Source organism: Bombina bombina, chromosome 1 (assembly GCF_027579735.1).
Source record: "Bombina bombina isolate aBomBom1 chromosome 1, aBomBom1.pri, whole genome shotgun sequence".
Taxonomy (NCBI): Eukaryota; Metazoa; Chordata; class Amphibia; order Anura; family Bombinatoridae; genus Bombina; species Bombina bombina.
The window spans coordinates 1462070678-1462083590 of NC_069499.1; the positions used below are offsets into that span (position 1 = coordinate 1462070678).

At 44.3% G+C, this 12913-nt stretch overlaps 1 protein-coding gene across 1 annotated transcript in view; it reads right to left on the bottom strand.

Moving 5' to 3' along the window:
- The window catches only part of TBC1D16 (TBC1 domain family member 16), a 144752-nt gene that overhangs the window by 73337 nt on the left and 58502 nt on the right, over window positions 1–12913 (bottom strand). Inside the window, 1 exon segment of the mRNA XM_053706430.1 lies at window positions 11023–11157. Within this exon segment, the coding sequence (XP_053562405.1) occupies window positions 11023–11157 (135 nt within the window).

Here is a 12913-nt window from a genome sequence, read left to right on the forward strand (position 1 = left end):
GGTCAGGGGCCGCCCCTTCATGCCGATTTCGTCTCGCCGGGCTTCTTGCTCTGCTTAGACTTGTTCCAAGATTGAGCCGGCTTCCAAGATCCCTTGGACTGGTCCGCTTTTCCGGCAGGTTGCTGGCACTGGGCCTTGTCCGCACGAAAGGGACGAAAAGTAGATCCTTTAGGCTTAGCCTTCTTAGCCTGCGGTAGTAAAGCTCCCTTGCCTCCTGTAAACCGTGGATATAACTGAATCCAATCATGGACCAAACAGGATCTTTCCTTGAAAAGGCAGAGACAACAGCCTCGCCTTAGAGGTCATGTTCGCAGACCAAGATTTTAGCCACAGAGCCCTACGCGCTAAAACAGAAAAACCTGACACCTTAGCATTCAGGCGAATAATTTGCATATTGGCATCACAGATGAAAGAATGGATGATCTTCAGTGCCTTAATCTTCTCCTGTATCTCGTCGATGGATGTCTCCCCCTCGACCATTTCACACAGAGATTCACACCAATATGTCGCAGCTCCAGCGACCGTCGCAACGGACACTTCTGGCTGAAAAACAAACCGTGTGCTGAAACATCTTTCTCAACATGTTTTCCAGCTTTTTATCCATGGGCTCTTTAAACGACGAACTATTCTCGAGGGGAATAGTCGTCCACTTTTCGAGCGTAGAGATAGCCCCATCCACATTGGGGATGGTCCCCCACAGCTCAAGCTGAGAGTCTGGAACAGGGAACAGTTTGTTTTTTTTGGTCCGCAAAGTCTGACGGCCAACAAATCTCTCCCGAAGGAGTAACGGTTGGACCCCGGGGCGCTGCATGTGCAATCGGAGATGAATGTAGGGAACGCACCTCCCGGGAAGAAGAACCCTCAGAGGTGGACGGCTTAGTAGTACTAGTCATTCATTTACATTTAGATGTTGTAACTTTATTGAGGCATGTGGAACATAATTGAGCAGGCTGATCTACCAGAACCTCCTCACAATAAACACAGGAATGAGACTTTATTAAGGAAGGAGAGTCCTCCATCGCTTGCGCGTTTGGTTAGACTAACTTTTTTTATTAAAAAGGCACCTTTATACCACCAATGGCCGGGGCACTCACCACTTCCTAGGACCCGGACTACAAAAACCGCTACGTCTCCTGCGCCACAGATCAACAGGAAGGATAGATAGCCACACCCAGTCACATGGAATGCCTGGCAGGACCGCCCCTGCACTAGGGAAAAACGCGCCAAAAAATGGTTTCCACAAGTAACCTGAAAGTTCCACACATTGCCAGAGCCTCATCTCTCAGATAATGCAGCAATGACACAAGAAACAATATCATGTATAACCCCCCCCTGTTCAATAATCCCCCTTCCAGGAATAATAACCCTTGATTCTGTAAAGATAAAAAGGCACCACACTGTGACGCTGTCTTCTATGTTATCATTAATAATAAAAAAAATGAAACTATCTTACCAGAATTTACGCCGCGGAACAGGAACACGGCCCTTCAAGTGTGACAGTTTAGTAGCCTCGCTCCTGACATGGACTTGAGTAAAGAAAGCAGGCAGCGAAACTCATCAACGCTGATTGCTTATGGAGCTGTTAAAGGGACGTTATACACTCATTTTTTTCTTTGCATAAATGTTTTGTAGATGATCTATTTATATAGCCCATAAAGTTTTTTTTTTTTTTTTTAATTGTTTTGCTTATTTTGAAATAACATTGCTGTGACGGATACCCCGGCGACCCTGACTGGGTAGCCCTGCCAAAAGGTGTCCTGCTTCCTCCCTGCCGACTGCAGCTATGTAGCTGGCAAGTGACCACAGCCTGTAGCCACCCCTGATGCCCGACAGCATCAGTACCCAGGGTCCCACCCTGTGGCAGACTCCAGCTACCCAGACTGGGTAGCTCTGTCTGATGATCCTTTCTCTGCCTGGAACAGGCTGCTATGTAGCCCAGGAAAGTGATTTTATCTGGAGCCAACCCAAATAACTAGACAGACTAGCATTCAGGTTAAACAAGAACTCACTTTATTGTAAAACATGCACTCCTTTTATACACACAGCTCATCTTGATAACACAAAGGACAATCCCACAATTTTCCCGCCCCTCCAGACTGACTGGCGCCTCCATAGGAGCTTTGTAGGAACAAATGAGTTACAATACAATCATGAAGAACTAAAATGAAATGATTTTACCGGAATCTACGCCGTGACAAAGGAACACGGCCCTTCAAATGTGACCGATAGTAGCCTTGGACTTGAGAGAAGAAAGCAGGCAGCGAAGTTCGACAACGCTGATTGCTTGTGAAATTGTTAAAATGAGTTGGGATGGTTTCGCAGAAAGACTCTTCCTGCATCTCCAGGGTCTACCTTTCATCCAAGCCCTCACTTAGAGACTGACAGGATTACTTAAAACTCCTGTCCCATGTCAAAGAGTACTACCCTCCATAAGAGATGAAAACAAACTTCTGAAACTTCTCTGCCAACCTCCTGGGACAAAAGGCAAAGAATGACTGGGGGATGAGGGAAGTGGGAGGAGTATTTAAGACTTTGGTTGGGGTGTCTTTGCCTCCTCCTGGTGGCCAGGTTCTTATTTCCCAAAAGTAATGAATGCAGCTGTGGACTCTTTCCATTTATGAAATTGAAAAATAACTGTTTAAACCTTGCAGAAGGTTTAAAGGGCATGCCTGGCTTAGACCATTTCCTGGCAATCATGTCAAAGACAGCATCAGGTACAGGGGAAACCTCAGGGAGAGTTCATATACACTGAATTTAAACGATTACAAAATTTATCATCAGAAGATTTAGGATTGTCAACCCCTAAGGTGACTAAGACCTCTTTTAAAAGAGAACAAATAAATTCAACTTTAAATAAAAAGGAGGAATTATCAGGTTCAACATAAGATGAGGGATCCTCATGCCCATAGAAAACTTCACCATCTGAAGATACCCCAGTATCCCTTGTATTAGGGCACATAGCAGAAGTAGAAGCTAAATTTTGAACTGACATTTTGCGCTCGTTTGAAGGCAGGAGAGCAGCCAACGCCTTAGAGACAGCAGTGTTAATAAACAATTTTATAGCCGGAGGGACTCCGTCAGCATCATCCTGTAATGAACAGATAGTAGGTGCATTAGTACCCAGAGAAACATTAGATTGCTCAGTATTACAAATCTAAAACATGAGTCACATAAATGAGCTGAAGAAAGCACTTCAGTTGTTTTACAATAAGCACACTTAGTAATGTTAGAAAGATGTTCAGGAGACTCAGTTTCTTAGGTAAATTTATGGACAGATTTTCAATGCTCCATTATAGCATAAAGCAAAGTAATGCAATAAGCACTATAACCCCCTAAGAAAGCTTTGAGTAAAGGAAAAAACTTATACCCACTCCTAAGCAGCTTTACAAAGACAATATGCACTTAACGCATGCTCAGCCTAGCTAAGCAGTAACTGTGAAACCACGCTAAACAACTCACTGTTTAAATGGTAGAAAGTGCACCCAAAAACCCCCCATAAATTATGCTTACCTGATAATTTAATTTCCATCAAGGGGAGGAGAGTCCACAGCTTCATTCATTACTTGTGGGAATTAAGAACCTGGCAATCAGGAGGAGGCAAAGACACCCCAGCCAAAAGCTTAAATACCTACCCCACTACCCTCATCCCCCAGTCATTCTGCCAAGGGAACCAGGAACAGTAGGAGAAATATCAGGGTAAAAAAGGTGCCAGAAGATTAATAAATTTAGGGCCGCCCAACAGAGATACGGGTGGGAGCCGTGGACTCTCCTCCCCTCGATGGAAATGAAATGATCAGATAAGCATATTTTATGTTTTCCATCTAAAGGGGAGGAGAGTCCACGGCTTCATTCATTACTTGTGGGAACATATACCCAAGCTCTAGAGGACACTGAATGACACCGGGAGGGTAAAAGGCGGACCCTAATCTGAGGGCACCACAGCCTGCAAAACTTTTCTCCCAAAAACAGCTTCCGCAGAAGCAAAAATGTCAAATTTGTAAAACTTTGTAAAAGTGTGTAAGGAGGACCAGGTAGCCGCCTTACAAATCTGCTCCATAGAGGCCTCATTCTTGAAGGCCCAAGACGAAATCACAGCTCTAGTCGAATGAGCCGTGATCCTCTGAGGAGGCTTATGTCCCGCTGTCTCATAAGCCAAGCGAATCAAGCTCCTCAACCAAAAAGAAAAAGAAGAAGCAGAGGCCCTTTGCCCCTTGGGCTTCCCAGAATACACCACAAAAAGAGATGTAGACTGTCTAAAATCCTTTGTAGTCTGAAGATAGAACTTCAAGGCATGACCACATCCAGGTTATGAAGTAACCTCTCCTTTGAAGAAGAAGGGTTAGGACACAAAGAAGGAACAACTATTTCCTGATTGATGTTACGGTTGAACACCACCTTGGGGAGAAACCCCAACCCAATGCGAAGTACCGCCTTATCCGCATGAAACACCAGATAAGGAGGATCACATTGCAAGGCAGCAAGTTCAGATACTCTACGTGCCAATGCAATAGCCTACAGGAAGAGAACCTTCCAGGACAGAATCTTAATATCTATGGAATGCATAGGTTCAAACGGAACCCTCTGCAAAACCTTAAGGACTAAGTTTAAGCTCCAAGTGGGAGCCGACTGTCTAAAGACAGGCCTGATTCTAGACATAGCCTGAACAAAAGATTGAATGTCAGGGAGCTCAGTGAGTTTCCTATGGAACAAAACTGATAATGCCGAAATCTGTCCCTTTAAGGAACTAGCGGCAATACCCTTCTCCAAACCATCTTGGAGAAAGGACAGAATCCTAGATACCTTCACCTTGTGCCAAGGATATCCATGCTTCTCACACCAGGACAAGTCCTCCACACCTTATGATAGATGTGACGAGTGACTAGCTTCCTTGCCTGAATTAGAGTATCAATCACACTTTCTGAAAAGCCTCTCTTGGCTAATACTAGGCGTTCAATCTACACGCAGTCAGCCTCAGAGAATCTAGATTTCGATGTTGAAAGGGGCCCTGTAACAGCAGATCCCTGCAACAGGGTAACCTCCACGGCGGAGAGGATGACATCCTCACTAGCAGTGTTAATTTTGACGACAAATTTCAATTTAGTCTTAGTTTTAGTCTTTTGACTAAAATGCCATTTTAGTTTTAGTCGTATTTTAGTCATCTGAATTGTTTTAGTTTTAGTCTAGTTTTAGTCGACTGAATCTCCAGTAGATTTTAGTCGACTAAATCTCTAGTATCTACTGGAGATTTAGTCGACTAAAATCTACTGGAGATACAGAAGTGCAACTTTAAAATATAAAAAAAACAAAACTGTAAACTGTATTGGCTGTATTGCACATATTACCCAATATAAAAACTTTAACAGTTCTCTGTTAATAATTAAAACAAGTATCAAGTAACTCAACATAACAAAAAGTTTCTGCAGCTAGCACAGGCACAGCATAACTTAAATCCATACTCATGGGTTATGCTTATTTCTATAGGAAGAATCAATTGATTGTTCACAGATTCGAAACATTTTCGGCAACGAAATTATCACTGCTCTAGAACTTTGAAACAAATTATATAGTCCTGGAGTAAAGGTTTATTAACCTGATTTGATTTATGGTATTAAGGTTTGAACATGCAATACAGATTTAACAGATTTAACTGTTGTGGTATATAACATGTCTTTATTTATCTTAAAATTTAATAAAATTAAGTTTAGTAAATTTTACAAAAGAGCAGTAATTGGATAGGGATTGATTAACACCTTGCATAAAATGTTTTTGTCAGCAAATTTTGATTTAGTTTTAGTCATAGTCTTTTGACTAAAATGTCATTTTGATTTAGTTTTAGTCATAGTCTTTTGACTAAAATGTCATTTTGATTTAGTTTTAGTCATAGTCTTTTGACTAAAATGTCATTTTAGTTTTAGTCGTATTTTAGTCATCAGAATTTCTTTAGTTTTATAGTCATTTTAGTCTAGTTTTAGTCGACGAAATTAACACTGCTCACTAGATCCACAAACCACGTCCACGAAGGAGCAATCAGAATGGCCGGGTCCTGCTCCTGTTTGATGCGTGCAACTAAGCGAGGTAGAAGTGGTAACGGTGGAAAAATGTAAGCTAGGCTGAATCCCCAAGGAACCACTAAGGCATCTATCAGCTCTGCCTGAGGATCTCTGGACCTTGACCCGTATCGAGGTAGCTTTCAATTGAGTCTGGACGCCATGAGATCTATCTCCGGCGCTCCCCATCTGTGACAAATCTCCGCAAACACCTTGGGGTAAAGAGACTATTCTCCCGGATGGAAAGATTGTCTGCTGAGAAAGTCCGCTTCCCTGTTGTCCACACCCGGAATGTGAACTGCTGAGAGCGAGCAGTCGTGGGACTCCGCCCATTCCAGAATCCGAGACACCTCTCTCATCACGAGAGAGCTCCTCGTACCCCCCTGATGGTTGATGTAAGCCACCGAGGTAATGTCGGTCTGGAATCTGATGAAACTGATAGACTCCAAAGAAGGCCATGCCTTCAGAGCATTGTAAATTGCTCGTAGCTCTAGGATGTTGATCGGAAGGAGAGACTCCTCCCTGAACCACCTTCCTTGTGCCATCCTGGCACCCCAAACAGCTCCCCATCCTGTCAGACTGGCGTCCGTGGTCACAATCTTCCAGGACGGTCGCAAGAAGGATGTCCTCATGGACAGTTGCTCCGGACGATATCAGCTGTGATAGATCTGAATGATCGCCGTTCCACTGTCTCAACATGCACAATTGAAGAGGTCTGAGATGGAACCTGGCGAATGGGATGACATCTATGCTTGACACCATGAGACCTATCACCTCCATACATTGAGCTACATACTACAGGCAGCGCCCCCAGAACCTTCGTGAAGACTCTCGGGGCCATCACCAGACCAAAAGAAAGGGCCACAAACTGTAAGTGTTGGTCCAGAAACGCAAATCTTAGGAACCGGAAGTGGTCCCTGTGAATTGGCACATAAAGGTAAGCGTCCTTTAAGTCTACAGTTGTCATGAACTGTCCCTCTTGAACTAGGTACAGAACAGATCTGATCATTTCCATTTTGAACGATGGAACACTTAGAAACTTGTTTAAACACTTTAGGTCCAGAATCGAGCGGAACGTGCCATCCTTCTTTGGAACCACAAAAAGATTGGAATAGTACCCTAGACCCCTTTCTGCTAGGGGTACTGGTACGATAACCCTGAGAGTGGTGAGATCTCTCACACACTCTAGAAAGGCCTCTCTCTTCTCTGGTCATGAAGACAGGTTTGACAGGAGGAATCTGCCCTCGGGCAGATGGGATCTGAATCTTTCTCAACATGTTTTCCAGCTTTTTATCCATGGGCTCTTTAAACGACGAACTATTCTTGAGGGGAATAGTCGTCCACTTTTCGAGCGTAGAGATAGCCCCATCCACATTGGGGATGGTTCCCCACAGCTCAAGCTGAGAGTCTGGAACAGGGAACAGTTTGTTTTTTTTGGTCTGACGGCCAACAAATCTCTCCCGAAGGAGTAACGGTTGGACCCCGGCGTGCTGCATGTGCAATCGGAGATGAATGTAGGGAACGCACCTCCCGGGAAGAAGAACCCTCAGAGGTGGACGGCTTAGTAGTACTAGACATTTGTTTACATTTAGATGTTGTAACTTTATCGAGGCATGTGGAACATAATTGAGCAGGCTGATCTACCAGAACCTCCTCACAATAAACACAGGAATGAGACTTTATTAAGGAAGGAGAGTCCTCCATCGCTTGCGCGTTTGGTTAGACTAACTTTATTTATTAAAAAGGCACCTTTATACCACCAATGGCCGGGGCACTCACCACCTCCTAGGACCCGGACTACAGAAACCGCTATGTTTCCTGCGCCATAGATCAACAGGAAGGATAGATTGCCAGACCCAGTCACATGGAATGCCTGGCAGGACCGCCCCTGCACTAGGGAAAAATGCGCCAAAAAATGGCAGCGCAAAGTTTCCGCAAGTAACCTGAAAGTTCCACACATTGCCAGAGCCTCATCTCGCACATAATGCAGCAATGACACAAGAAACAATATCATGTATAACCCCCCCCTGTTCAATAATCCCCCTTACAGGAATAATAACCCTCGATTCTGTAAAGATAAAAAGGCAACACACTGTGACGCTGTCTTCTATGTTATCATTATTAATAAAAAAATGAAACAATCTTACCAGAATTTACGCCGCGGAACAGGAACACGGCCCTTCAAGTGTGACAGTTTCGTAGCCTCGCTCCTGACATGGACTTGAGTAAAGAAAGCAGGCAGCTAAACTCATCAACGCTGATTGCTTATGGAGCTGTTAAAGGGACATTATACACTCATTTTTTTCTTTGCATAAATGTTTTGTAGATGATCTATTTATATAGCCCATAAAGTTTTGTTTTTTATAAAAAATTGTTTTGCTTATTTTTAAATAACATTGCTGTGACGGATACCCCGACTGGGTAGCTCCGCCAAAAGGGGTCCTGCTTCCTCCCTGCCGACTGCAGCTATGTAGCTGGCAAGTGACCACAGCCTGTAGTCACCCCTGATGCCCGATAGCATCAGTACCCAGGGTCCCACCCTGTGGCAGACTCCAGCTACCCAGACTGGGTAACTCTGCCTGATGATCCTTTCTCTGCCTGGAACAGGCTGCTATGTAGCCCAGGAAAGTGATTTTAGCTGGAGCCAACCCAAATAACTAGACAGACTAGCATTCAGGTTAAACAAGAACTCACTTTATTGTAAAACATACACTCCTTTTATACACACAGCTCATCTTGATAACACAAAGGACAATCCCACAATTTTCCCGCCCCTCCAGACTGACCGGCGCCTCCATAGGAGCCACAGTCCCACATAATCTCAATGCTTAAGGGTGGCGGTTTCTGGATGATCCCGGTGGAGCGGCGGCACTTCCAGGGTGTCCTTTTAAAGCTCTCGTCGGATCCCCAGATTTCACAGTCCAAAAATCATCATGATTCGTTACTGGGGACCGGAGTTACAGTCCGTTGAAGTTATGGGGTTAAGGGTGTCCAAAACAACCGGTTTCCAAAGGAGCTCCCCTCCGGTAATTCCCCCACCTCTTGTCCTCCCTAGGGGCTACTAATACCCAAAAGAGCGGAGCTCTGGGGCACATGGTTGCTGGAGTGACCAGGGGTAAAGTTAGCGGGTGTCCTGCTGTCCTGTGGCCGACCGGGAGTTCCAGGAGCCTGGACAGCCTGAGAGGGATTAGGCGGGTGTCCATTGTGAGGCGGCCGACCGGGAGTTCCAGGAGCCCGGCCAGCCTAGGAGGGTTTTCCTGGTCATACACCAACAAGTTTGGAACACAAAACCATGCAACCAAAAGCTTCCAGAGATTGTGGTTGCTCTGAGGAGCCCAAAACCACTGAGAAACAACAGGGGTGAGGTTGTAGGGGGGTGGGGGGGTAGCCTAAGCTGTCTGGTATCCATGACAATTGCTTTGATTTTCAGACTCCTAACCAAGTCCCAAAGTTTTATGAGAACACCGTCAGATACCTACTCCAGCTTGCTCCCGTTTGTGTAAAGGTTCTTTTCATATGCAAAAGAAGGGGGAGGGGGGAGTGTCTTATTTCCCACTTGCAGTGGGCTTTCCAACTACCTTTTCAACAGAGCTAAACTGAGAGCTTCTAAGTAAGTTTTTAAACAGTTTTATACTGGATTTTTATATCAGTATCTATGCATCTTATTATTTATAGTAGTGTCTATTTACATGCAGTTATATGAAAATTAGTGTATACTGTCCCTTTAATATGAGTCGGGATGGTTTCAAAGAAAGACTCTCCCTGCATCTCCGGACTCTAACTTCCGCCCAGGCTCTCACTGAAAGGCTGACAGGACTACTTAAAACTCCAGTCCCACTGCGAAGAGTACTACCCTTCTTAAGAGACTACTCCAAAACTCTGGCACTCCTCTGCCATCCTCCTGTGACGAAAGGCAAAGAATGACTGGGGGATGAGGGAAGTGGGGGAGGTATTTAAGCCTCTGGCTGGGGTGTCTTTGCCTCCTCCTAGTGGCAAGGTTCCTAATTCTCACAAGTAAAAATGAAACCGCGGACTCACCTCCCCTGTAGATGGAAAAAAAACAAAGCATGCATAGCCGAGAGACGTGTGCACTAACCCAACGAGCGTACAACAATGCACCATTGTGTTCTAACCTGTAACTCCCATGAGACTAAGGATATGGGCGCATAATAACGCATGCTAACCCAACGAGCGTATTTCGATGCCAAAAGTTTCGCACAAAGCAAGGGGAATGGTGAGTTCTGTCCCAGGGCCATAAATACATACATATATAAATTTTTAAACATTGTAAAAGTGCCCATAAAATAGCTACATGAGTGTCTATATATCAAATAAAACATACTTATCAATAGACACTCGTCCACTATCAAGCAGGTAGCAGTTAGCCAAACCAGTACTGAAACATATCAGCAGAGGTAATTGAATAGGAATATAATGTAGATCTGTAAAGGGAGGCAGAAGACATGTCCCTGTGACCAATTACAAAAGGTTATTGAAGGATTTCCCATGAGGTGAAACCATCGGATCAAAAACCATACCCCAAATACATCCCTCTTTCAAGCACTGTACTCTGAGAACCGGGCTTCAATATAAGATGAAAAACCCCTTTCACATCTTCATTCTTCAACCACCTCCAACGGAGACAAAGTAAAGACTAAGGTATGTGTAAGGTGGGAGGGGTTTTATAGGGCTCTTGGGGTTTGGGACACTTTGCCTCCTCCTGGTGGGGAAGTGATTCCCATATGTAACGGATCATAGACTCTCACCACCTATATGAAATAAATGGTTATATATAGATGTATATAAAAATATGTATTTACAGTAAAAAGTACATTGTTTTGAAAGTGAAGAACATTGGAATGTGAAGTATTCATAACGCGTCAGGTTAGCGTGAGAGCAATAGGTGTTAACTCCACTTGTAATCTAGTACGCACAATGCTTTCAGCCTCAAATCTATGCATAGAAAGCTTCTTACCTCATGGCCTCCACATTCGGATTGTCCTCTCCCTTAAAGAACTGGTTACTTCGATCAGTCCTCACAACATCTTTGTCCACTGTGAACTGAACATTCCTCCAGAAATCCTTCTGAGTGTCAGGGCTCATTGAGACTCTGAAAAGTGAGAGGCTGCAGGTCACCAACTGAAAACAACTGGGTGAAAAGAAAAACTGGGTTGGGGGGAACAATGAGAAAAGCAGAACAGGGAGGGGAATTGGGGTAATAGAACAATGCAGAGAGGGGAACGAGAACAGAATAGGTAAAGAAAAGCCACAAACTAGGAGCAAAACAGAGGGAATTTATGCTTACCTGATAAATTACTTTCTCCAACGGTGTGTCCGGTCCACGGCGTCATCCTTACTTGTGGGAATATCTCTTCCCCAACAGGAAATGGCAAAGAGTCCCAGCAAAGCTGGCCATATAGTCCCTCCTAGGCTCCGCCCACCCCAGTCATTCGACCGACGGATAGGAGGAAAAATATAGGAGAAACCATATGGTACCGTGGTGACTGTAGTTAGAGAAAATAATTCATCAGACCTGATTAAAAAAACCAGGGCGGGCCGTGGACCGGACAGCACCGTTGGAGAAAGTAATTTATCAGGTAAGCATAAATTCTGTTTTCTCCAACATTGGTGTGTCCGGTCCATGGCGTCATCCTTACTTGTGGGAACCAATACCAAAGCTTTAGGACGCAGATGAAGGGAGGGAGCAAATCAGGTTACCTAAACGGAAGGTACCACGGCTTGCAAAACCTTTCTCCCAAAAATAGCCTCCAAAGAAGCAAAAGTATCAAATTTGTAAAATTTGGCAAAAGTGTGCAGTGAAGACCAAGTCGCTGCCTTACATATCTGATCAACAGAAGCCTCGTTCTTGAAGGCCCATGTGGGAGCCACAGCCCTAGTGGAGTGAGCTGTGATTCTTTCAGGAGGCTGCCGTCCGGCAGTCTCGTAAGCCAATCGGATGATGCTTTTAAGCCAAAAGGAAAGAGAGGTAGAAGTCGCTTTTTGACCTCGTCCTTTTACCAGAATAGACGACAAACAGAGAAGATGTTTGTCTGAAATCTTTTGTAGCTTCTAAATAGAATTTTAGAGCACGGACTACGTCCAAATTGTGTAACAAACATTCCTTCTTTGAAACTGGATTCGGACACAAAGAAGGTACAACTATCTCCTGGTTAATATTTTTGTTAGAAACAACCTTTGGAAGAAAACCAGGCTTAGTACGCAAAACCACCTTATCTGCATGGAACACCAGATAGGGGCGGAGAACACTGCCAGAGCAGATAACTCTGAAACCTCTTCTAGCAGAAGAAATAGCAACCAAAAACAAAACTTTCCAAGATAACAACTTAATATCTATGGAATGTAGAGGTTCAAACGGAACCCCTTGAAGAACGGAAAGGACTAGATTTAAACTCCAGGGAGGAGTCAAAGGTCTGTAAACAGGCTTGGTCCTAACCAGAGCCTGAACAAATGCTTGAACATCTGGCATAGCTGCCAGTCGTTTTGTGTAGTAAGAACAGATAAAGCAGAAATCTGTCCCTTTAGAGAACTCGCAGATAATCCTTTATCCAAACCTTTCTTGCAGAAAGGAAAGAATCTTAGGAATTTTTATCTTATTCCATGGGAATCCCTTGGATTCACACCAGCAGATATATCTTTTCCATATTTTATGGTAAATCTTTCTAGTTACCGGTGTTTCTGGCCTGAACCAGAGTATCTATCACAGAATCTGAAACCCACGCTTTGATAGAATCAAGCGTTCAATCTCCAAAGCCGTCAGCTGGAGGGAGATCAGATTTGGATGTTCGAATGGACCCTGAACAAGAAGGTCCTGTCTCAAAGGTAGCTTCCATGGTGGAACCGATGAC